The sequence below is a fragment of the Biomphalaria glabrata genome, chromosome 4 (assembly GCF_947242115.1).
Source record: "Biomphalaria glabrata chromosome 4, xgBioGlab47.1, whole genome shotgun sequence".
NCBI lineage: Eukaryota > Metazoa > Mollusca > Gastropoda > Planorbidae > Biomphalaria > Biomphalaria glabrata.
In genome coordinates, this window is record NC_074714.1 from 27,419,475 (window position 1) to 27,446,397 (window position 26,923).

The 26,923-nt window shown below is 38.3% G+C and overlaps 1 protein-coding gene across 1 annotated transcript; it reads right to left on the reverse strand.

The window, feature by feature from the left end:
- Positions 1 to 59: 59 nt before the first annotated feature.
- LOC106054055 (uncharacterized) lies at positions 60 to 19,493 on the reverse strand. The gene is made up of 4 exons (XM_056025492.1): positions 19,022 to 19,493; positions 5,234 to 5,393; positions 426 to 526; positions 60 to 293 (listed from the first exon to the last, which is right to left on the reverse strand). The coding sequence occupies exons 1-4, from the start codon at positions 19,332 to 19,334 to the stop codon at positions 118 to 120; spliced, it is 750 nt and encodes a 249-aa protein (XP_055881467.1). The 5' UTR covers positions 19,335 to 19,493; the 3' UTR covers positions 60 to 117.
- Positions 19,494 to 26,923: the final 7,430 nt, after the last annotated feature.

Sequence of the window (26,923 nt, forward strand, 5' to 3'; positions counted from 1 at the left end):
GCTTTAGAGAGATGTCTAATATAACTAGCTAGGGCTGATTTCTTATAATGACACACATAATGACATAGATGTTTTAATACAACTTGTTTCAAATTAAATATTATTTAATTTTTCTGATTAGCAATTCTGATCTTGTGCTGACTTGAACGATACTATTCCATTGCAACATTTATTGAAGACATTATCATAGGTTTGAGTTCCGCAACAAGATGGCTGAATACCTTGTCTTCGTAATACTTGTCCTTGACAACAGATTTGTGTTCTGGGTGAATAACTTTGATAACCACACTGGGCTAAGCAAATGTAAAGAAACAAAATGTGGCCTACTTAATGGAACAGTCAAGTAAAGGCATTCCTAGTCAGTTAAATTCTAAAGATTCTATAGATATATATCGGTATAGAGAGAGAGATTGAGAATATCTTACCATTAACTTGTCCTCTTGACCAAGTATTTTCTTCTGAGACTTTAGGTTTGTCAGTGTATCTTGTCCACGGAGTTACACCAGGTACAGTGTCGTGCATGTCCCTAGAAATAAACTGAACTGTTTAAAAGAGAAACTTGTCAAGACAGCAGTCCCTTTCTATTGATTTCTTGTTTACCTTAGTAGCACATTATAATAAACAAAATGTAAGCACTTCAATATGAACGGAATGACGGGAGCACAGGTCAAAACTAAAAAGAATCTTGTCAGAAGCTACGCAGAAACACTTGCTAATAAACTCAACGAAAACAGCGAAAAATAATGTAATAACAAGTTTTAATACTGAAGGAAAAAAAAATTATCGACTCCCGAAAAGAAAAAGATATTGTTTAAGTCGCTAGAGAGAACATTGAGACATTTGAAACTTTAAAGTACCTCGGAACTGTCTTACAAGACACAATAAAAATTTAAAAAAAAAAACAACGCTTACATCAAAACACACTAAAAAGTAGAAAATAAAATTTAAAAAAAAAAACGGTGACAGCACAGGATGGCTGCCTGGTCGTGCGGTTTGCGCGCTGGACTGTCGTTTGGATTTATCGATGGTCCCGGATTCATACCCTACCCGCTCCCATCCCTCGTCATCCTGCGGGAAGTTTGGTCTAGGAAGTAAAATATCAACCAACATTGTACAACGTTTTGACCAAAGCTAATGTACAGTCCAGTTCTTTTCAAGTTATATCATAGTCGTTCCTCGACTGGCCAACACTATCCAAAAGTGAAGAAACAATTGATTTTAGATGACGACCTGGATAGAAGCATTTATAACGCAAAAGAATAATGTTCAGGAACTTCCATGGATTCAACGAAAACCTGAAGCTAGTAAGGAATAATTAAAGTTAAAAAATTAAGCAATAAAACTGTAGGCTATTAGCAATTAAAAGACAATATTTATGAAAAGAAAGTTTTTTTTTGTTTATGAAAAATAAAAATTGTCCCACCTAGTATGAGAAATGAAATTCTTGATGGGTAGCTTACAATAGAGTTTCGTCTTGAGAAAACTTAAGCAAGAACGAATGGCAAGTTAGTTGTTATGTTTTCAACTTGGTCAAAACCAATTAGGGCTGAGCTGTGCTTCTTTTTCCCATGATCCCTCTTGAGTCTACACATTCTCGGCTACATTCAATGAGACTAACTATTTGACTCTCTGTCTGGCGGAAAGGTTCTTTGATCATACCCGTACCTCCATTTGCCACAACATGGGCAAACTTAGATGTGTAGAGATTCGACACGCGCTAGCCATTCTCTTATTAATATGTTGTGTTCATCACAAAGCTATGTGTGATCCATTCAAGCATTTAGGCTAGCACTTCAATGAAACCTTCCACTAACCAATGACAACGTCTTGGGAGATGTGTGATGGCTGCCTGTGATCTGGACTTTCGTCTCGAGGCCATTGGCTTGAGCCCTGCCATGTAATTATAGAATATTCCTAACAAACATTTTTGAACGGAAAAACATTTCTATTTGTTGACTATTTCTATTAACTCCTTGGCATCAAACGACCTGAGAGAAAACAACTGCAGAACGTTATTTTTGTTAGCCATGGTTCCAAGAAAAGACAATGTTTTTCAACAGTTTCAAATACAGAACATTTGTTTTTTAATGCATTTTCACAATATTCATATTTAGCCCCAGGCAGCCTTAATCAAACGGCAAAAAAGAGGTTCACTTGGTATTGTCAAGCAGATATTCAATAAAGCTTACATAAGAGGAAAAGGTTCAGTACAGAAATACTCCAATAAGCAGCTTGTTTTAATAACATACACAAGTGCAATGAACAAAAAGCTCAAGGACATCATTGCAACTGTTGAAACCATTGGTATATTGGAATGTGCAGATATTATTTATCGAACGAAATATGAGAAGAAAAAAACAATACATGGCACAGAGAAAGTGAGAGCTGCTATAGAAAATGTGACAGCAGGAAAGCAGTTGAGAAATAACATTTATCACCCAGATCATACATCATAGACCAAAGATGCTAAACACCCACTGAAGAAAACAAAGATGCTTAAATAAGAGTTTACACGAAGACATCTGTCACCTGATGTACATACCTTGCTGCGGTGACAGCGTGCCTCAATGACCCTCAGAGCTATACCTGCAGGAGCTCATCACTCCTGGCTACCAAGCCGGACAGGTCTGTTAGGAAAGGGGCCAGACAAAAGGTGCATCCCCCTCCCCGGAGAAAAAATACTGTTACAGAAACTAAACTATAGCAAGTGATACTGACAAAAATAGATTTTATGACCAACTGCAAAGTATAGTTGACAAGATACCTATGAGAGAAGTTTTGCTCGTCATAGGAGACTTGAATGCCAAAGTAGGAAGTGACAACAGAAAGAAAGAGAGAGAGAGAGAGAGAGAGAAAAGTATGGGCACCCATGGACTCGGCACCATTAATGAAAATGGGGAAAAGTTTGCAGACTTCTGCACATCTAATGAACTGGTGATAGGAGGCAGCATTTTCCCCAACAACAAATGCCACAAAGCGACAAGGGTCTCACCGGACAATAAGACAGAGAACCAAATTGACCACATGACCATACGTCGCAATAGTAGAAGCAGATTACTGGATGTAAGAAGCAGAAGAGGTGCAGATATTGGCTCAGACCACAATCCTATTATGACAGTTGGTCCAAAAACTATGTGAGCATTATCTAAATCAGTTGGTCATTCAAATAAAGGATGAAATAGTTGGGGGGTGGGGGGTTGAGGGGAGACGACTAAAGTTAAGTGTGTGTGTGTGTGCGCGCGCGCGGTGGTGAAGAATGACACAAAAAAGTGTCCCGGTTAAAAAATTATAAAGTAATAACTATTTTAACAGTATCAAAAACGTGTATCGGCTAGTCTCTCTCTCTCTCTCTCTCTCTCTCTCTCTCTATCTATCTATATATATATATATATATATATATATATATATATATATATATATATATATATATATATATACATGGGCGTAGCCAGGATTTTTTTCGGGGGGGTGGGGGGTGGGGGGATTTTTTTCTCCCCCCTCCGCCCCCCCCCCCTCAAAAAATATATTTATATGTATGTGTGTGTGTGTACATAACCTTTATTACATTCTGACCCTTCATTCTTTTGGAAGAAGTTTATTGTGCCCTAAATTTCTTCCTGGAGTTAGTGGAAAAATTGTAGACTCGACGTCATTGTCAGCAAGGTGGCCTGGGGGAGCGCTAGGAGCTCCCCCAGCGCGGGGCGGAGCCCCCCCGCTAAGCACTATTTCTGGTATTGAAAGCCAACAAAATGCATATTCTGAGGTACCTACAGTGCATTATTTTGCTATTAAAAAGTTTTATTTCAAAAACCTAATGTGATATTCTTACTGTCTTAGACCCTCCCGCGATGTTCGGGGCATTTGCCGTTTAGCTGTTTCCACACAAATCTGTCACTGGTAATTTCTGAAGCCTGAAGGATTTTTTTTTCGGGGGGGGGGGGGGGGTTTGGGGGGATTTTTTCTCCTCCCCCCCCCGAAAAAAAATATTTATATGTATTTATGTGTGTGTGTGTGTGTGTGTGTACATAATCTTTATTACATTCTGACCCTTGATTCTTTCGGAAGACGTTTATCGTTTATTGCCCATGATATATATATATATATTGTTATACAGATTGGTCGGTTCTAAACCACTCCACGACAGACCTATATTAGTTACCCGGACGTAGCTTTGATGACAAAAATCACGGCGATAAGTGAGCACTAAGACACTGGGGGAACACTCCGTTAAAAAGAGACCGTTGCAATTTCTATTCTTATTGTCTCTGATTTGTGTATCCTGCCGCCAAGCCAGAAGTGGGAAAATTCACCTTTGCTAGAAGAGGCACTCTGTGCCGCAAATAGCATCCCCAATTTATTGGAGCTGTGGCCTTTATGCAGTGCACTCCTGCAGCATGACGGGTAATGACGTGGCTGATGCTCTGGTTGGAGATGAAGCGCAGATCGTACCCACTTTCATGGCACCATATACGTTTCAACAGGCTTTGACTATAATCAGGAGCGCTTACATAAGAAGTTATTGAAATCCTTGGACAGATCTGAAAAAGCAAATGGCAGCAAATGAGCCGTCCGGACCGTGATGATCCATGGTAGAGATAAAAAGTTCGGAACAGACATTAATAGTTCAGAACGGGACACAGCCAAATGGGTGTCTTCTTTGCCGGGTTACGGACGAACTTTGAAGTCCGTGGCTGACAACGGAGAGTCAGTAAAAACAGTGGTGCATGTCGCTCAAAAAAAATCTGAGAGATATCGTATATACCAATCAATAGACCTGTATGAGAGCTATGAAGCACTACGCCGAATAACAGTTTCTCGCAAAGGCACAACGAGAGGAGTAATCCATCCTGCCCTATTGCCAATTTATATAGTTAAAAAAGTAACTTGAAATATTTTTTAAAAAATAAATTTTATAAGTTAATCAAGTTTGAACCATGTTGTAGAGTTCATCTCAGTATATTTCTCGGGCAAAAAGCACAATAAGGATCTTCATGCTGTAATATATTTTGTCCATAAATTAGAGATCGCGTTCCATAATGTTTTTCTTATCCACATCTCTTCCTTTAATCTCTACCGAGGCGCCACATGGAAGTCGAACTCCTTCCAAAAGCTGATGCTGGTGACAAGAAACTGGTCTTATAGTTTTTAAAGTTGAAATGAACACTTTTTTGTGTGTCAGATTCTACTAATAAATTATACACCAAAATAAAACGAATTATTTTGTCCTATTTACCTGTGCTGGTACACACTTATTTTTGGTCGTTTTGATCGAGCTTTTGGTCTTTTGGTTTCCTCGTTTTTTAAATTGATGTGAAGTTTGGCTTTGTGATGTTCTTGATTTAAATCAATGTTTGAAATAGCAGGTATCAAGTCTGTGTTATGGGACTGGCGAGCTGTGGGCAGACAAAATAGGACCATGAGAAAGGAAGAAAGAAAGCCTCTAGTGCGAGTATGTTGAGAAGTAGGATTTAAACCTACTTTAAGCCTAGTTGAAAGAATCATGTCTCTACAAAACATTTCATTCTTGTAGAGTCTTAAATTGTGCGCAATATCATGCATGATAACAGTACACTGGAAAGAGATGCATACACGAAAGCCCTTGCTACCTGATTGATTCATTCACTCATCATTAATTCTTCTACTTGCACTAGAAGAAAAAGTATACAAATTCAACCCTTTATAACTTACTGTGTGTTTTGAAGAATTAAGCACCTTTCACGATTGAATTCGCCGCGGTGAATTTTTCCGAAACAGATTTTTTTATTCGTTGTTTTGTCCCAATATGTTTTTGTAAATACGCCCTACTAATGTTTAAATCTCACAAAACTAGAATTCCTTTTTAAGCACTTTATTGACATTGGTAGCCTACACTATGGGTAGGCTACGTATCCGCGATTGATCAACTCTCAGACCTGTATATATATTATATATTATAGGCCTATATATTAGGGGTTCACCGGATAGTCGCTCCGGCTTCTGAAGAATATTCGGCATTTTTTGACTATTTGGAGATATTCGGTTCCAGTCGAATATCACTACCGGATAGTTGGCCGAATAGTAAAAAGTACACCTATTTAATATGCATAAATTGACCTCGTTCCATTTATGTCTGTTGTATTAATGTTTATATTTTTTTTAAATGGACTTAAAAATAGAGCCTATATGAATATGCACCAAACATCTTTTATTATAAAGACAGGGCGTGTTAATATAAATAGAAATGAAACTTTACATCATAAATGCGCTTTACATACAGAGCTGCAATGGCTGGCAAATTTTTTCACTTTGTCTTGACCTACCTTCTATAGGTAACATGTTAAAATGTTATATTCCTTGACTATGTTACGCTGACCAGACGTCTATCTAGCTGGACAACTCCCACCCTCTTTTATTTGTTTAGTCCATCATATTGAGTTTATTGATAGACACAAAAGTCAAATACGATGGACGTAGGGTTTAATGTCCGCATATCGACACTATCTAGAGGTCACATCTTTCGAGGGAACTGATTTTGTTTACTTGGTAGTAAATCTTTAGTAGGGGGGTGGACTACAAGAGCCACACCTCTACACTGGTAACCAGGTATATCTCCAGAGGTAGAGACGAACAACTCCCACCCACTTTTATCTGTTTAGTCCATCCCCTTGAGTTCATTGATAGACAGATGACCACAAGTCAGATACGATGGACGTAGGTACCCTCTAGAGGTCACAAATCTGTATCACGTGGCTGGACTAGAGGCCACACCTTTTCACGTGTGCCGAGTTACTTGGATATAAATCTCAATTAATAAGCTGGACTAATGATCACACACCTAAACCAGTGACATTTAGCTACACAGAACACAGACCGCTAGATTTCATAGCCCAGTAAGCCAGTAACTAATTATTTTGTAGAAAAAAGTCTATATTAGCGTAAAAGACACGACCATGGCTATCTTTAAATGGCGAGTTAAAGACCCCCTACTCTTTATTTTATTTATTTGGTCCTTGACACTCAATTTATTGTTAGACATTGACCATTTTTAAGACAGAGTGAAAAAAGTACAACGTGCTAATCAAGCATACTACAATGTAAATAAATATTGCGGTTAAATTACTTTTCTAACGTGTTAACTTGAATATAACTCCTGCAGTTAAGTGTCTTGATTTGATCACGATATTCTTAATAATTTGTGACAGTATGACAGTCAAGTAACTCCTCGATATTACTTTTTTTTTTACTTAAGATGCTTACTTAGCCACTGTGTATCAGGTCAGGAAGACTTTTTACACACCTGACACCCATAGGCTTACTATCGTGCCTTTTTGTAACAGTTACTGAAACCACGAATAAAATCAGTAATAAGTAATAATTAAGGAAGATGTTTCTAACGTACGTTCTTTGCATTTAATGTTTCTTACGTACGTTCTTTGCACAATAAAATAAAACAAAGATGTGCATGTGCGCGTGTGTATATTTTTTACCTTGTATTAAAACCTTTAGAAAGAAAGCTAATTTCATTGTTTAATTCTTTTGACTTAATAAATAACGGAAAAACCTTGCAGTAAAATTTAAAATCGCATATAAGAAATTGAACAAAGAAATAATATGCTTGAGTTTAAAAAAAAAAACTTGACCTCTGTAACTAGTGTACGGGTAGGCCTATAATTTATCTACATGCTTGACTGACCATGCCAATGTGTTATCTTTTTTTTGTCTGACCACTCACACTATTGCGTATGCCCAAGGAAAAATGCGCGTGATGGTCAACACAATCAACTATACACACTACACTAGGACTACATGTATAGGCTCACTACGTCTATCTGACTAGGTTGTTACAATCAGTCGAACACAAAGTCTATGTTGTTGTTGTTGTTTTTTTTTTTGTAGGGAAGTTGTGGCTGCGTTTTTTTTTCTTCTATAGTTGGTTTTCCTAATGCTCTTAGATCTATATAACAGTAGATCTAAACATAGATATCAATAATAGGCCTACAGACTACAATTAAATCTATGCTTCGCAACATCTAAGGTTCAAGGTATAAATAGGTTGATGTTCTCGCTGTTAATAACTATTAACTAACAGCTACTATCAGTATTAAGCCCCTGAAGCCAGAACCAGAAGCGGTCTTGGGACTTTAAATTACAAGTCTGATGACCAGTTGTTGGTCTAAAATTCATGAACACATACATCCAACCACTATACAAGCCAGATTGCACTTTACTTATGAGAGAATTACATTAGAAACCAGTCAAATATATGCTAAAATATTTTACATTGACCCTCCCACACACAACCTTTATAGTTGGTGGCCTCGTACATACACACAGACACGTTCATGTTACTGGATAGCGAAATTTATTTTTTTTATTTTTGCTTTAACTTAATAACTATTGTTATATTATATTATATGACAACTCAATAATAAAAAATATATATTGAATGTTGTCTAATGTTTCCGGGTTGCCATGGTAACGGCAGCCATCTTGAAAATAAACAAAAATTAGTTCATATAGGAAAATTCTAAAATTTTTCAAAATAGATAAATTTCAAAGCTAAAAATACTTACACCTTAAAGTATAAAGGTGGCTGGAAGGAGCTAGCTAGATTTTATACATTTTCCCATAGTATTGTGCATTTTATGATTTTTTAAAAAAGGGTGATTTTTTTCCTGTAAAATGCATCCACATTTTTTTTCCCCAAAAGATCATATATTAAAAACTTCTTCAGCTAAAGTCATTAAAACTAGCTGATTCTCTGTATTATTTATCTCTGAATATGTGTACCAAATTTGACACATTTATCTCTAGTAGTTCTAGAGATTTTAGAAATATATATATATATATATATTGTTATTATGTATTAATCACTGGCGGATCCAGGGGGATCCCCACTCGGAGAACAGAGTACTCTTATTTTTTTATGTTCAATTACTAGATCTAAAAATTAAATTATATGTTACATAGGTTAGGGTTGAAAAAAACAACAAAAAAAAAAACCCTTTACTCCTTTAAACTACTTTACAAAACAATGCCTTGATCCAACTTTCTAAAAAATTTGCACATTTTTTCTAGTGATAAAAAATCTCTATGTCCAGTCTATATAACATATATATAGGTCTGTGGTATTCCCCCCCCCCCCAGCTTCTAATGTTTAATTGAACACATTTCCTCTTCCTTTGAAACATGTCGACACAGTCGAAAGAAACAAAAACATTCAAACGAATCTATTCACAATAGGGGGGGGGTCGGATGTATTGTAGTATAGAATTCACACAGTTTGTATACGAATTTATTACTTATGTTAAAAATACATACTAATTAATTATATTTCAAACTAATATAATTTATATATGCTATAAATTAAATTCTTATATACAGTCGCCCCACCCCTTTTCTTTAATGCCAAATGAAATCATTAGAAGAAATTACACAAAGGAGCGATGATTAATAGTGTTCATTCTACCGCCCCTCCCCTTTCCAGACAGAGTCTATATAATTTCAAATGAATTTATCATAATTATTTTAAGAAAGACTTTGCTTTGGAAAAGTTAGAATTCAAACGAAATTTTTTAATATAAGAGTCACGATTGAGATGAGTTCTAAACCCCAATCACGTTGTCATAGTCGCCCTTTTCCAACCTTTACTCAATCTCATATTTTTCTAGTTAAATAAATTTGGGACTTTAACTCACATATTATGGTTGAAATTTATCGAATAATTTTTTCTTCGAGGCGATACTCAAAGCCTTAATCTAAATATGTGGGGTATCTTATCTTTTCAAGGAATAAATCGGTTTTATTAGCAATGTATTAAGGGCCTATAAATTCATATTAGAATATTTTTCAAGTACAACATTATTCAAAAGGTCCTTTTTAAATAGGATGAATAAAGAGCTTTAGGTCAAGAGAATGCGTTTCTTCAGTGAAGAATGCAAGAAAACGCTTTTAGCGTCGGGGCTTCGCCCCGAACCTCACTGATGAATAATTAGCTGTAGATTTTAGGAGAATTTGTTTCTCCAGTGAAAAATGCAAGAAAACGATTTTGGCTTCGCCCCGAACCTCACTGATCCTGAGCTGTTCAGGAGAATGCGCTACTGCAGTGAAGAATGATTCGCCCCGAACCCGATTGATTAATAATGAGCTGTAGATGTCAGGAGAATGCGTTTCTGCAGTGAAGAATGCAAGAAAACACTTTTGACGTCGGGGCTTAGCCCCGAACCCCACTCGGGAAGCATACAGCGCTCCCTCATACCCCCAATCTTGCAAGAGAAATGCCTCAACATGACTTTTTTTTTCTTTTTTTTTTTAGCCGAAGTTTGAGAATTACTGCTTTTTAAATTCTCATATATATATATATATATATATATATATATATATATATATATATATATATATATATATATATATATATATATATATATATATAGTGTTGTAACCCTGCCTTGCACCAGTGCTTGAGGTGCGCACTAGCGCACTAGTGAACGTAAACAGGAAGACACTAGGATGGGAGAAAAAGACTAGGACAGAGAGAAGAACATTGCATCAGGGATTGTGAAGAGTCTGAATGTTTGGAAACTAAGAAGCCAGCTTTTGGTGCTGCCTGAAGGTTGTAGAAGGGACTTGGAGCGAAGCAGGGAAGGCTGTCGTTGGTCCACATTCGGGTTGCTGTCTAAAGGACTGGTAAATTAGTAGAAAGACTCTGAGGAAGCTGAAGGATGCTATGTGTTTGTCCTAGTGAATAAACACCTGTCTTTATTTCCTGTTACACTGTGTTGTCTTGCCTGCCTTTACGTTGAGTGCCTACCCTAGAGTTACAACAATATATATAAAATTTAGTTTATTGTCTATGATAGTACCAAGGTATTTAAAGGTTTGCACTATTTCAATAGTTTCTCCAGCTACAGAAAAAATATCATTTTCCTTCTTTTCCCTAGGAAAATCATTTATCATTTCTTTGTGGTTTTTTTACATTTAATAATAAAAAATTATCTTTACAGTATTTTTCAAGTGTTCTATTTCTCTGAAATACTCATTTACGTCTGAGTTCTCTGAGAGCAGGGCAAGAAGAGCCGCATTATCAGCGAATTTTGTGAAGGAGTAAAAAGGACTATCGGATTGAAAATCATTGGTGTACAAAATGAACCACAATGGCGATGTCACAGCCCCCTGGATCGCCCCTGTGTTAACTATGCGTGCATTTGATATAACATTGTTTACCCTAACCCTCTGAGATCTCTGGGTCAAAAATTCATTAGCACATAGTATTATGTTTAGACTAATCTTCAACGCTTTCATCTTTTCGATGATGCCCGCTCAGAAGTCTGGTCTACAACTGGGAGGGCAAGAGACGTCTCAAAAACTGGCCCTGCTTTATGCACGTGGCGCGTGAGCTGGTCAGAGAGATGAATCTGCCTACAGAGCGGGCTGCTCTTTCCCCGTTTGGTTCCTTTCCCCCTGACAAAGCTTTCGGCATGCCGACGGTACAGAAGAGCCTTCTTGACCCAGAGGTGAGAAAGCGGTGCGATCCTACACGGCTACTACAAGCAGTCAGAGAGACCATCGCTTCGTATCCGGCTGGAGTGATCACTATCTACACGGACGGATCTGTGCAGATGCTCGAGGGCATTGTGAAAGCTGGGTATGGGGCGGTGGTCCGACTCTCTGGTAATCCCAAAAGTGTGGAGCTGAGTGAACCCTGCAATGGGAAAAGCAGCACGGAAGCTGAGATGGAAGCAATGCTCGTAGCATTGAAGTGGGTAGCGGAAAGAGTCGGAAATGGATCCACGGCCCCAGCGGACGTGGTCATTTTTACCGATTCAATCCCTGCCCTCGATGCCCTTGAAGGGCAGCTTGCAGGCGTCGGGAAGGTGGCAGCACTCCTCGCGGTGGAGGAGCGACTTCTAGAGCTCAATGTAAATAGTTTTATACAGTGGGTTCCATCCCATTGTGGTCTAGTCAGTCATCAGAGGGCTGACTTTTTAGCGAAGGCCGCGGCAGCAACGTGCACCCAATACGATGAACCGTGCACTCTCACAAGTGTACGATCCCTAGCCGACACCCGTTTGTTGGCACATTGGTACGACGGTTGGGACGCTTCCGACAAGGGCAGAAATACACTGGCAGATGAGTATACCAGACCGAAAGGACGCATGGTGGAAGCTCTGCCGTGCAAAACAGGCAGTCCTAGCCCAGTTTCGAGTCGGACACTGTCCAAAAGGAACGTACTTTGGACGGTGGAAGGAAAACTACGACACACGGTGCCTCCACTGCGTCGAGGACGACGAGACAATAGAGCACATTCTTTATGAATGACGAGCTCTGCATGAGGGACGAACGGAACAAGGAATTGAGAGAGAGAATAATGGTCCATGTGCGACAAGAGGTCTGTCCTTGTACGGGGATAAGGCGACCTTAAAACTCACTGCCCGCTTCCTCTTCCGTGCGCTAGGGAGTAATCTCAGCATGGTTGTTACTAATGGGGTTTCTGATTCGGATCCGCTAGTGATTATTTGGAATGCGGTAAACCTGTTTTAAGTCTTAAGCATTTGAAACACTCCTTGTTTATGACTAAATCTAGATTGAAATGCATTCTAGATCTAAAACTAAGTTTACAAAATAAATAAATTAGATCTTGAAAGATCAGATGGTTTATTTAACGTTTTCTTTGTGGGGGTGGGGCGGGGGTCTGTAACTCACAGAAAAAAAAAGTTGAGTGTATAAGATGAGTGTCTAAATAAATACTGAATATAAAGTCTAGATCTATGACAAAATTGTACAAAGTCATGTGTAAAGAGAGCATACGAACGTTGGTGTTGTCTGTACAAAGACAAATACATGGAAATTTATGTAGGACTATTTTTTGTTACAAAGCTTATCAATTCACTCTCTCTCTCTCTCTCTGGTAAAATGTTTGTAGCATTATCCACCGGCTACGCACCTTTTCATGCTATCTATTGTTTATTTTGCCTTGAACCCCCTTCCCATTTTTTCTTACTTATAACTTGGACCGGCCATTAAATTCGAGTGAATATCACTTCCCTCCCCTCCAACTCACCACCTTAAGAAATAGTCTTATTTTCAGTATTAGACAATTCTTCTGCTTTTCAGTTCATATTTTGAAATATTTGAGAGGCTCTAGGATACTTTTTGGCCTGTGTACTTTTTTTTTCTCATTACATCCTGCAAATCGTTATTCTTCTAGTAGCAATAGTTTAAATTGGAACAGCCCGCTTTAAATCCTCATTTTGTATTCTAGTAGCAGTAGTTTAAATTGGAACAGCCCGCTTTAAATCGCCCTCCCTAACACACTCACTTCTGTGACGTCTGACTTTTCTGATCCCTACACCTCGCCCCGTTCCTCAAACTACTTGAATGTTAGTATCTGTTACATCTAATGGGCACGGCCCGCTTTATAACGCTACCCGTCCTAAATACATATTTGTTTGCAAATGAATTCGATGACGCATAACCAGGAATCTTTCTCCGTTGGAAGGGGTAGGGAATATAATATAGTGGCGGTGGTGAAGCAAGGTGCTAGTGTGCTCGGGTTAAAAGTTTAAACCATAGACTTATATATACTACCATAGGCATAGCCTGGAATTTCTTTTAAGGGGGGTTTTGGGGGAGATTTTTCCCCCCCCCCCCGCCCCCCCCCCCAAAAAAAAAATTATATATATATATATATATATATATATATATATATATATATATATATATATATATATATATATATATATATACATATATGTTTATATGGATGGATTTGTGTGTGTGTACATAATTAATCTCTATTACATTCTGACCCTTCATTCTTTGGAAGACGCTTATTGTGCCCAAGAATAGATTCTTCCTGGAGTTACTGAAAAAATTGTAGACTCCTCACCCTTGTCAGCAAGTTGTCTGGGGGAGCGCCAAGCACTATTTCTGGTATTAAAAGCCAACAAAATGCATATTCTGAGGTACCTACAGTGCATTATTTTGCTATTAAAAAGTTTTATTTCAAAAACCTAATGTGCTATTCTAACTGACTTAGACCCTCCCGCGCCGTTCGGCGCATTTGCTATTTGCTGTTTACACAAAAATCTGTCACTAGCAATGTCTGAAGCCTCTTCCCTCCAGCTCTGAGGACCTCAATGAAAGTGTGCCGCCAAGTTGTACTAAGATGCCATCGCAACTCTTAAGCGTAATTCATTTTGTCGGAGAACATGTCCCGCAAACCTCATGCGATGCTCTGTCACAACCTTACTAAGGGGTCGACTCCCAGTTCGGCATAGGATTTCCTTGATTTAGACCCGATCTCTATAACTGACTGAAAAAACGTCTTATTCATCTTTGTTGAGCCACATTTAGTGCTTTTCAATTTCATTGCATTTTTTTAAATGGGGCCCAGCCACTGGTAGACATATGTAAATTCTCTTGACTACGATCTTGGACTATTGACTATTTTGCTTTAGATGTTATATCGAAAAGGGAAGTTTTAGCGTCAAAATCATCTGTTGGGGGGTATTTTAAACTAAAATATATCTGGAGTTTGTTTTTTTAATTCAAAACCACATTTATCTACGGTCATAGAATTTGGTGACTAGTTTGCTTTAGAAATAATATTGAAGAAAAGGCTTTCAACCTTAAAACGCTCTGTAGGGGGATTTTAAACTCAAAACTATCTTGAGGGGTTTTAAACTTTTACAAAAGCCATCTGGAGGAGAGGGGTTGAAACTCAAAACCATCGGCTTGGCTACGCTCAAAGAATTTTAGTGCGTAATTTGCTTTTTTGTTTTAATTGAAGAAGTATTTTTTAGCATCAAACCCCTCTGAAAGGAAATTTAAGCTCAAAACACCCAATATACTTGGCTACCCTCAGAGCATTTTGATTGCAAAATTTGTTTTCTTTTATTTTGAAGATTTATTTTTTTGCTTCAAACCCCCTGGTTGGGGGTTTAAACTAAAAAAAAAACTTTGGCTATCCTCATAGCATTTTGAGTGCGTAATTTGCTTTCTTTTTTTAATTGAAGAGGTATTTTTAGCTTCAAACCCATCTGAAGAGGGGTTTAAACTCAAAACCCATTTGGCTTCGCTCATACAATTCTGAGTGTGTAATTTCTTTTTTATATTGAAGAGGGGTTTATCGTAAATTTTGGGAGGGGTTTAAAATCAAAATCTTCCTTAAATGTGCTCTTGGAATTTTTAGAATTTCGTTTGCATTTTTTTTTTGTTTTATAGATAAATGCAAAACCCCTTGGTAGGGGGTTTCAAACTCAAAACCCCCTGGTAGGGGGTTTTAAACTTAAAACCTCCTGGTAGGGGTTTTCAAAATCAAAACCCCTGATAGGGGTTTTTAAGCTTAAACCCCCCTGGTAGGGGTTTTCAAACTCAAAACCCCCTGGTAGGCGGTTTTAAACTCAAAACCCCTGGTAGGGGGTTTTAAATTCAAACCCCCCTATACCCCTTGGTAGGGGGTTTTAAACTCAAAACCCCCTTGGCTTTGCTAGGTCAAGTGATGGTTTAGTATTAAAATTTCACCAAAACTAATTATAGCCAAAGATCAATCACTAAACTCCGACACCACCCCCCCTGCGGGGGGGATTTCATTTCGGAGGGTGGCTGAACCCCCCCCCCCCTGGCTACGCCTATGTATACTACTAGACTGCTTGTCTTAACTTGCGTATTGCTGATGTAGTCAGTGATATAGTGCATTAGAAACAATTAAAGAAAATAATAATGTTATATGGAAATGTAATAGCTAATTGACCTGAATTCAATTTTTTATGAAAACATTGGCGAACGAATGTAAAAATGCTTCAGAAAAACAAATTTGAATGTTAATTTGATAAAAATATTAAATGAATGGACTATAATTAATATGTTCATGTGTTAAATTATAGAACTATCTTTGCGAAGAGAAGTTGTATCATCTTAGAGTGGAATTAGAGTTTTAGACCTAGGAATAGAGAGATGTGTAACCTTTCGGGCAATGTCTAATGAAAGAATGTACGTTAGGAATTCTAAATTCGCAGATATAAAGAACGTATTATGTAAAAATGCACTTGAAACACACATTTGAAGCTTAATTTTATTAAATAATGAAATCAATATACTATATTTTATATTTTCAATGTGTCAAAGTAAAAAAACTATCTGCGCAAAGTGTAGTTTCTAAAATTAGATCTAGATCCTTTCGATCTTTTCATGTAAATATGGTAAATATAGCCTAGGTCGATGAAGTTATAATGCTTTCATAGAGTTGGTCCCTAACCCTTGAGGGTCTTAAGTTTGTTTTAGGGCTTTAATACATACACTACAGTCTAAGTTAGTACCCAAGGAACATTTATGCCAAGTTTTATTAAGATTGGTCAAACGGTTTTGATTTCTATTTGTAACATACACACATACATACGCCTTACTTTCTACTTTATATTATAGATATCTAGACTGGACATGGAGATTTTTTAACGCTACAAAAAAATGTGAAAATTTTTTAGAAAGTTGGATCAAGGTGTTGTTTTGTAAAGTAGTTAAAAGAAGTAAGGTTGTTGTTTTTTCAACCCTAACCTATGTAACATATAATTTATTTTTTAGATCTAGATCTAGTAGTTGATTATCAAAAATAAGAGTACTCTCGTCTCATTATTATTATTTTGCAATTTTTAGATACATAATCTAGAAAGATCTAGGTAATCAATCTATTTAAATGTACATAAGATGATTTAAATCAAATGAATTATTTCCATCTAGGATTTTTGAAACATTATTTCGATGGAAACAAACAATGTATCTCTTTGTTGCATATATTTGCGTGAATATCCGAGAAATGATTTTGCATTATTTCTAAACTTTGAAAACTAAAAATCATTACTTTTCTAAGACAGAAAAGATTGATTGGCATGATTGGGGCGACTCCCATTAGAGCCTGAAAAAAGAGTTTACGTACATATAAGAATTTATTTCCAGTTTCCAGTCTAGATATAATATATAAGTCTATGGTTTAATTTAAACATATGATGGTAGCCTCCCTTAGAAACTTTAAAGCGCGACTGTGATAAAGAAAAAATCGAGTAATTCTGTACATTAATAAAAAGACATTGTGCCACCTTCCCTAAGTGACATGGTCATTTGTAGTTTTTTTTTTTAAAGTAAAAAAACGACTATCGGGTATTTCATATTAATAAGAAAAAGTTGTATGCCCATCCATCAATAGACATAGACTTTTTATTGTAACAATGGATAATGTTGTTCTTTTTTTTTTTACTTTTAACTAAAATTGTGTTTATATGGTTTTTATAATATAATGTATCTCGCTGAATATCAAGTACAACGAAATATACACATGGGATGGTAAACAAACGTTTGTAAAAGACATTGCTGGCAGTCAACATATTCTTTTCTTTGTTCATTTTTCTTTTGGTCCGTTTCGGTTAATGAAAGCGGGTGCAATGAATCCATTCGCACCATTTATGCTACGCCACTGTAGTAATATTTATTTATTTTATTTGTGTTTTGCTCTGCTTCTATAAAAAAGCGCTAATTTAAACAAGGTAACAAAAACAGTTTGTGTGGAAACACAAACTCAAAATCGGCCCCCGAAGTGGTCCACCCAGGCAGGAAAAAAGGCAGGTTTCAATATTTTCAGAAAGAATATCATAATGAAATTCTATCAAAGACAAAAGATAGAGAAGAATGGAGAAAGAAGTTTGACAGATCCTATGTGGTGCCTCAAAGCTCCAGCAGACCAAGGTATAGATGAAAGTGAATGTGAAGTTAGACGTGAACCTGGCCTAACTGATGTCTTATAATGAGTATCTAATTGATCTAATTGTTTTGTTACGGATCAATCTCGTATTCAAAGCTTCAAGAATTTTTTTTTTTTTATTCAAACTGAAATTCTTGTTAAACATATAGAGATTCAACAATCAAACTCATTTATACAATTATTCTTACAAAATGGTTGTCTCTGAGGTGGGCAGATGTAAGCCACAAGGAACATTGAAAAATCATTTTGTTTTTAAATAAATAAAACACCGGCAGTTAAGGCTTTATTAGATGTAATACAATTTTAAATGTATAAAAGAAATTAATCTAATAAACTAAGTGAATAGAAATGGACACATTATATATTAAAAAGCGAGAATTAGTGGCTAATTAAAAATCTTTGAAATCTACATATTTCGGAATATCATTTATTCAATACAGATAAAAATTAATTTGTAAAGAATCTTTCAATTAGAATGTGAACCATCTACTGACTATAATGAGCTACCATTTCCAAGTTTGATTGATACTTTACAAGTAGATTTACATTTTGGATTAATGTTTCTCTGACAGCTACAATTAAAGGATAATTTAATTTTTTAAACATTTCCATGTTGATAGTTTAAAGAACACATTGTATTTCATTTTTAAATAAATTTTCGGATAAAAAAATTCCCACCTTGTGGAGTACAACCATCGTGCACTAGCCCTACAGGTCACGCGATAATATTAATTGTTGTTTAAAATTATGTATAACTTATTTGCATAATAAATAGATTTTTTTATCTTAAAAAAAAGTTAACATTTTGTTTGTAAATGTAGTATTATTATGATAGAACTTACATAATTTAGCAATAAAATTGTAAAAAATATTATTTTTTGATAAAAATATCTAAAACCATTTGCATAAATGTGTTAAAAAATGGTAAGTTGTAGTCTCCCTTACAAAAAAGCCTCCAGTGTTTGTTACTATTAATAGTGAATAGTTTAAAAGTGGTGTATATTTATGAAAAAAATGTTTGCATAATTGATTTAAAAAATTAGATTTTTGGCTTTCAGAAAAAAAAAAAGGAGCCGTTACATCAGAACTTTGAATGATCTAAAATATCATGATGTCCAATTTTCATTTTCTCTTTTGTTTCTGAGATCTAAACGAGATGGACAGACAGGCCACACAAAACTAATAGCGTCTTTTCCCCTGTCGGGGGCCGCTACAAATCACTTTTTTAATACTTCCCCGATCCAGTAAATGATCACTAACGATATTTGTTAAATTCTAGCCCTGCCATACCTTGTAAGGAAGACAGCCATGCTGATGGCTGCGACACTCCAGGCTTTAAGTCATCTGTTTTGTGCCACTCGGATTTCACTGGTGGACTAAAAGGACTGCGATCTTTGACCAAGGCAACTGTTTCTTGTTTGGTAACAGGAGGAACACTTGGTACAACAGTAGTATCAACAGTTTCTTTTTCCTCGGGCTGCTTCCAACGAGTTTCGTCTACAGCCGGAGCTTGAAATGGGCTTTTGCTTTGAGTATTTCTGTAGATATTTTGAGCTGTACAAAGAAGACAGTAGCATAGAACAATCAACAAAGAAGTCATCATTTTCCTCTTGCAAACTTGTAGTCTTTAACTTGTAAATAATAAAGCAATTTGTTTCAATAGATCTCTAGTATTGGAACACAGTCATTGTATGCATGGAACTAACTATATGAAATCATAATACGAATATCCATTGGTTTGACTTTAGAGTTGACAACGATCGAAGTACTGAACACTTATACTAAAAGGTTGTTTACACTGGAGATGAATGTCAAAGTGTTAGCAGACGAGACGTGAAGGCACTTGTCAATATGTACAAGTCCTTTGTTCAATCAACTGCTCGTGACCTTCTTCAGAATGTTATCAACAGATAGCTAGTGGCTAGCTTCTTGAGACCCGTACAATCAAGACATGTCAATTAGGAATATAATTATAATGTCATTTTAGTTTAAATTACTGACTAATAATACCGCAGTTTCTTGTTTACAATGGTTTCGTTCTGTTCTCAGGGAATGTTTAAAACAGCAAAACTGAAAGCGGCTTATGGTTTTTGGTGGAATGAATTGATACAAACTTTAAATTTTAATTACATACCATTTTCGTTATTTTGTTTCAAGATACATTTTCTTGGATCAATTTAGTTTTTGTAAAGAAGAAAAGTGAAGAATAAAGACTCGTAAGTCTACAAGAATAAAGACTCGTAGGTCTACAAGAATAAAGACTCGTAGTTCTACATTAGCGAGGGAGAAGGTAATGAAAATATTGCAGCGTAAGTAGGGCTGGCTCCATTTGATACTTTAATGAGTTATATCGTTAGAATAACATGCATGACTAGATAGGCACATAAAATGCGTAGAACATCATGATGTTGTCATTTGAAGTAACATCTGCAATATATAAGAATACAGAATAATAATTTAGTGCTTTCAAGTACGAAGAATAAGGGAAAGTGCCACCATTATAAAGTCCCTGTCAATAGACTGCAATGTTCAAGTAGATTTGTGATTTCTTGGCATACGTTCGATCTGTCACGTGGTGCTTAAGGACAAATGTTCAGATAAGACTAAATTAATAAATAATAATTAATAAAAGTTATAAAAGGTCTTCCTCAGTGTAGGACAGCCAGGTAAATGTGTTCCGGAAAGGTCTTGACTTTAAGACCAACGTTAGAGGTTTTTTGTATTTTCGACATTGAGTTAACTGTAGATTTCGATATTATTTGGTATTGAAATTAATTTCTAAAATTTTGAGTTTTAGAAAATAGTATTTATACTAGAAAAAGTAATTATAAGTGAAAAAAATAATAACAAGATTTCAAATAGCTAAGGTAAACAAGCTCAATGGCTGAAAGCGGAAGTGACGTGATATAACGGACATGAAAATTCCAAATATAAATCTAGATCTGGGTATTGACTTATTTGGACGACAGCTGTCAAAACATTTGAGTGATATCGATTTATAAGCTATCGAGTAGGCCTAGCGAGCATAGATCTGTATCATAATAATTTAATATAAAGATAAACTCATCAAGTCTCAAATTATATCTAAATTCATATATTGCTAAGTCGTTTTACTAGTTTTAGATTTCATTTCATCCCCGGTCAATTCATACCCGGTCACTTCATCGCCGGTCATTTCATCCCCGGTCACTTCATCCTCGGTCATTTCATCCCCTGGTCATTTCATTCCCAATTACATTTTTTTTCTTTTTCATTGTTTAATTGCGCTGTTAAGACTTTGACTTTAAGTCGTCATTTTATCTAATATATAAACATACGACCACGTTTCACTTTATTTTATTTTTTAATCGCTCTTTCTTGAAAATGGGCGCGTCATTTTTCTAATAAGGGCTGACTTCACCCAAGTTCAGGATATCATGTCGCCTCAGGATATCATGTAGCCTGACTTCACCCATCCTCAGGATATCATGTCGTCTAACTTCACCCATCCTCAGGATATCATGTCGCCTGACTTCACCCATCCTCAGGATATCATGTCGTCTGACTTCACCCATCCTCAGGATATCATGTCGCCTGACTTCACCCATCCTCAGGATATAATGTCGTCTGACTTCACCCATCCTCAGGATATCATGTCGCCTGACTTCACCCATCCTCAGGATATCATGTCGCCTGACTTCACCCATCCTCAGGATATCATGTCGCCTGACCTCACCCAAGTTTAGGATATCATGTCGCCTGACTTCACAAATCCTCAGGATATCATGTCGTCTGACGTCACCCATCCTCAGGATATCATGTTGCCTGACTTCACTTAAGTTCAGGATATCATGTCGCCTGACTTCACACATCTTCAGGATATCATGTCGTCTGACTTCACCCATCCTCAGGATATCATGTCGTCTGACTTCACCCATCCTCAGGATATCATGCCGTCTGACTTTACCCATCCTCAGGATATCATGTCGTCGACGTCACCCATCCTCAGGATATCATGTCGTCTGACTTCACCCATCCTCGGGATATCATGTCGCCTGACTTCACTTAAGCTCAGGATATCATGTCGCATGACTTCACACATCTTCAGGATATCATTCCGTCTGACTTCACCCATCCTCAGGATATCAGGTCGCCTGACTTCACCCATCCTCAGGATATCATGTCGTCTGACTTCACCCATCCTCAGGATATCATGTCGTCTGACTTCACCCATCCTCAGGATATCATGTCGTCTGACTTCACCCATCCTCAGGATATCATGTCGTCGACGTCACCCATCCTCAGGATATCATGTCGTCTGACTTCACCCATCCTCAGGATATCATGTCGCCTGACTTCACCCATCCTCAGGATATCATGTCGTCTGACTTCACCCCTCCTCAGGATATCATGTCGCCTGACCTCACCCAAGTTTAGGATATCATGTCGCCTGACTTCACAAATCCTCAGGATATCATGTCGTCTGACGTCACCCATCCTCAGGATATCATGTCGCCTGACTTCACTTAAGTTCAGGATATCATGTTGCCTGACTTCACACATCTTCAGGATATCATGTCGTCTGACTTCACCCATCCTCAGGATATCATGCCGTCTGACTTCACCCATCCTCAGGATATCATGTCGTCGACGTCACCCATACTCAGGATATCATGTCGTCTGACTTCACCCATCCTCGGGATATCATGTCGCCTGACTTCACAAATCCTCAGGATATCATGTCGTCTGACGTCACCCATCCTCAGGATATCATGTCGCCTGACTTCACTTAAGCTCAGGATATCATGTCGCATGACTTCACCCATCCTCAGGATATCAGGTCGCCTGACTTCACTTAAGCTCAGGATATCATGTCGCATGACTTCACACATCTTCAGGATATCATTCCGTCTGACTTCACCCATCCTCAGGATATCAGGTCGCCTGACTTCACCCATCCTCAGGATATCATGTCGTCTGACTTCACCCATCCTCAGGATATCATGTCGCCTGACTTCACCCATCCTCAGGATATCATGTCGTCTGACTTCACCCATCCTCAGGATATCATGTCGCCTGACCTCACCCAAGTTTAGGATATCATGTCGCCTGACTTCACAAATCCTCAGGATATCATGTCGTCTGACGTCACCCATCCTCAGGATATCATGTTGCCTGACTTCACTTAAGTTCAGGATATCATGTCGCCTGACTTCACACATCTTCAGGATATCATGTCGTCTGACTTCACCCATCCTCAGGATATCATGTCGTCGACGTCACCCATCCTCAGGATATCATGTCGTCTGACTTCACCCAACCTCGGGATATCATGTCGCCTGACTTCACAAATCCTCAGGATATCATGTCGTCTGACGTCACCCATCCTCAGGATATCATGTCGCCTGACTTCACTTAAGCTCAGGATATCATGTCGCATGACTTCACACATCTTCAGGATATCATTCCGTCTGACTTCACCCATCCTCAGGATATCAGGTCGCCTGACTTCACCCATTCTCAGGATATCATGTCGTCTGACTTTTAATTTTATACATATTGTTACAACATTTAAAGGAGGCAACTCAACGAGGTATGGGAACAAAGATAATACCAACCTCGGGATATCATGTCGCCTGACTTCACAAATCCTCAGGATATCATGTCGTCTGACGTCACCCATCCTCAGGATATCATGTCGCCTGACTTCACTTAAGCTCAGGATATCATGTCGCCTGACTTCACAAATCCTCAGGATATCATGTCGTCTGACGTCACCCATCCTCAGGATATCATGTGGCCTGACTTCACTTAAGTTCAGGATATCATGTTGCCTGACTTCACACATCTTCAGGATATCATGTCGTCTGACTTCACCCATCCTCAGGATATCATGCCGTCTGACTTCACCCATCCTCAGGATATCATGTCGTCGACGTCACCCATACTCAGGATATCATGTCGTCTGACTTCACCCATCCTCGGGATATCATGTCGCCTGACTTCACAAATCCTCAGGATATCATGTCGTCTGACGTCACCCATCCTCAGGATATCATGTCGCCTGACTTCACTTAAGCTCAGGATATCATGTCGCATGACTTCACCCATCCTCAGGATATCAGGTCGCCTGACTTCACTTAAGCTCAGGATATCATGTCGCATGACTTCACACATCTTCAGGATATCATTCCGTCTGACTTCACCCATCCTCAGGATATCAGGTCGCCTGACTTCACCCATCCTCAGGATATCATGTCGTCTGACTTCACCCATCCTCAGGATATCATGTCGCCTGACTTCACCCATCCTCAGGATATCATGTCGTCTGACTTCACCCATCCTCAGGATATCATGTCGCCTGACCTCACCCAAGTTTAGGATATCATGTCGCCTGACTTCACAAATCCTCAGGATATCATGTCGTCTGACGTCACCCATCCTCAGGATATCATGTTGCCTGACTTCACTTAAGTTCAGGATATCATGTCGCCTGACTTCACACATCTTCAGGATATCATGTCGTCTGACTTCACCCATCCTCAGGATATCATGTCGTCGACGTCACCCATCCTCAGGATATCATGTCGTCTGACTTCACCCAACCTCGGGATATCATGTCGCCTGACTTCACAAATCCTCAGGATATCATGTCGTCTGACGTCACCCATCCTCAGGATATCATGTCGCCTGACTTCACTTAAGCTCAGGATATCATGTCGCATGACTTCACACATCTTCAGGATATCATTCCGTCTGACTTCACCCATCCTCAGGATATCAGGTCGCCTGACTTCACCCATTCTCAGGATATCATGTCGTCTGACTTCACCCATCCTCAGGATATCATGTCGCCTGACTTCACCCATCCTCAGGATATCATGTCGTCTGACTTCACCCATCTTCAGGATATCATGTCGTCTGACTTCACACATCCTCAGGATATCATGTCGTCTGACTTTACCCATACTCAGGATATCATGTCGCCTATATAAGTTTTGCTTTAATTCCTTTAAAATTAGTTTAAAACATGAAAGTTGTAAATTTTGTTATAGGACTTTATTTCTATAGATATCTCATTTCTATTTTATTAATGCAGATCAACACACTAATTTTTTTTTACATTACCTCTATATTTATACATGTTACATTGTTATAATTTTTAATGACATTTAATTTTATACATATTGTTACAACATTTAAAGGAGGCAACTCAACGAGGTATGGGAACAAAGATAATACAAAGTTTAATCAACATAGATCACCAAAAACAAGAACCGTTTCAATCTCAATCTTTTCGCACTTCCTCTTCCTCTCTCCCCGTTCATTTAGTCCATCCTCGTGCGTTGGTGCGCAACCATAGAGTCACTACAGAACATGATCACTACACTGCCCCCTTCTTATGTCTGTTCGTCCCGAACTGACTCTGTTCCTCTCTCCTCTCCACAATACCGATACAACCGATCGACGTGTACCACCTTGCATTTAGTTCGAGGACCCCTCTGGATACGGTATACCACGTCGTTGATTCTCTTCACAATCCGATACGGACCTTCCCAATCCTTTTGTAATTGAGGCGATCTTCCCTTCCTTCTCTTTGGGTTGTACAGCCAAACGAGATCATGCTCTACAAACCCCGTAGAATTGGCTCTTCTATCATATCTGGTCTTCATGAGGTCGCTACTGTCTTTTATCCTACTCCGTGCAAGTGTATGAACCCTCACAAGTCTCCCCCTAAGTTCTGTTACGTATTCGCTAGCTGTCGTTTGTTTTTCTCCTGGCAACCCAAATAAGAGGTCTGCTGGCAGCCGAAGTTCCCGACCAAATAATAATTTGGCTGGCGTATAACCAGTGGTTGCATGAACGGCTCCTCTATAAGACATGAGGAATAGAGGAATGTAGTCATCCCAATCGTTTTGCTGTTCTACTGTCATCTTAGCCAAGTGTCAATGTGCGATTAAAGCGTTCCACCATCCCGTCTGACTGAGGGCGAAGTGGCGTTGTTCGAGTCTTTTCAATTTTTAAGATTTTGCAAATCTCCTGGAATAGCTTGGATTCAAAGTTGCGTCCTTGATCTGAATGTAGTTCCATAGGTACACCAAAGCGGCTAAATCAGTGTTCCACTAAAATATCGACTATTGTTGTGGTTTCTTGGTTTGGTATCGCGAAAGCCTCAGGCCATTTACTAAAATAGTCCATTATTACTAGAATATATATGTTGCCTTTTAGTGTCTCAGGAAACGGGCCAGCTATATCCAGTGCGATTCTTTCGAATGGAACACCTACGTTGTACTGTTGTAGGGGTCCCCTTGTTCGACGTTGCGGGCCTTTGGTTGCTGCACATCGATCACATTTTCTGCACCAATCCTCTATGTCTTCCTTGTATCGACACCAATAAAACCTTTGTCTCACTTTCTCCAACGTCTTGTTAATACCCAAGTGACCACCCGTGGAACCATTGTGCAACTCTTGGAGTACTTCTTGGATTCTAACTTTTGGGAGAACTATTTGTAATCGTGTTGATGTCCCATCAGTAGATTCCCACATTCGCTTAAGAACACCGTTTTCCACTACCATTGAGTCCCATTGTGCCCAGTACGCCTTCATGGCAGCCCCTTTTTCAGCAATGTGTTGCCAATCTGGCCGTTGTCCCCTCTCCTTCCAAAGAAGAACGGTTGCCAAATCCTCATCTTTCAGCTGATCCTCTCGGATATTCTCATTAGACCAAGGTCCTAAAACATTCAGGTCCAAACGTTGACAATCGATTATCTCTTCCTTTTCCTCAGCTTTCTTACAATGTTTGCATTCTGTTTTGCAAGGTCGTCGAGATAGCGCATCAGCATTCTGGTGAATTAGTCCTTTTCGATGGTGAATTTCAAATTCATAGGTTTGCAGACGTTCGATCCACCTAGCGACCTGACCTTCAGGGCACTTAAAAGAAAGAAGCCATTGTATTGCTGCGTGATCTGTCCTTAAAATAAATTTCTGCCCATAAAGGTACTTATGAAAATGTTTTATTGCATCGACGGCGGCCAGGAGTTCACGTCTTGTGACATAGTAGTTCCTTTCAGCCTTTGACAAACTTCGACTGAAGTAAGCGATGACTCGTTCCGTTCCATCAATCTTTTGGGAAAGGACGGCGCCTATTCCGGTATTGCTTGCATCCGTATCCAAAATGAACGTCATGCCTGGTATCGGATAGGCAAGTATGGA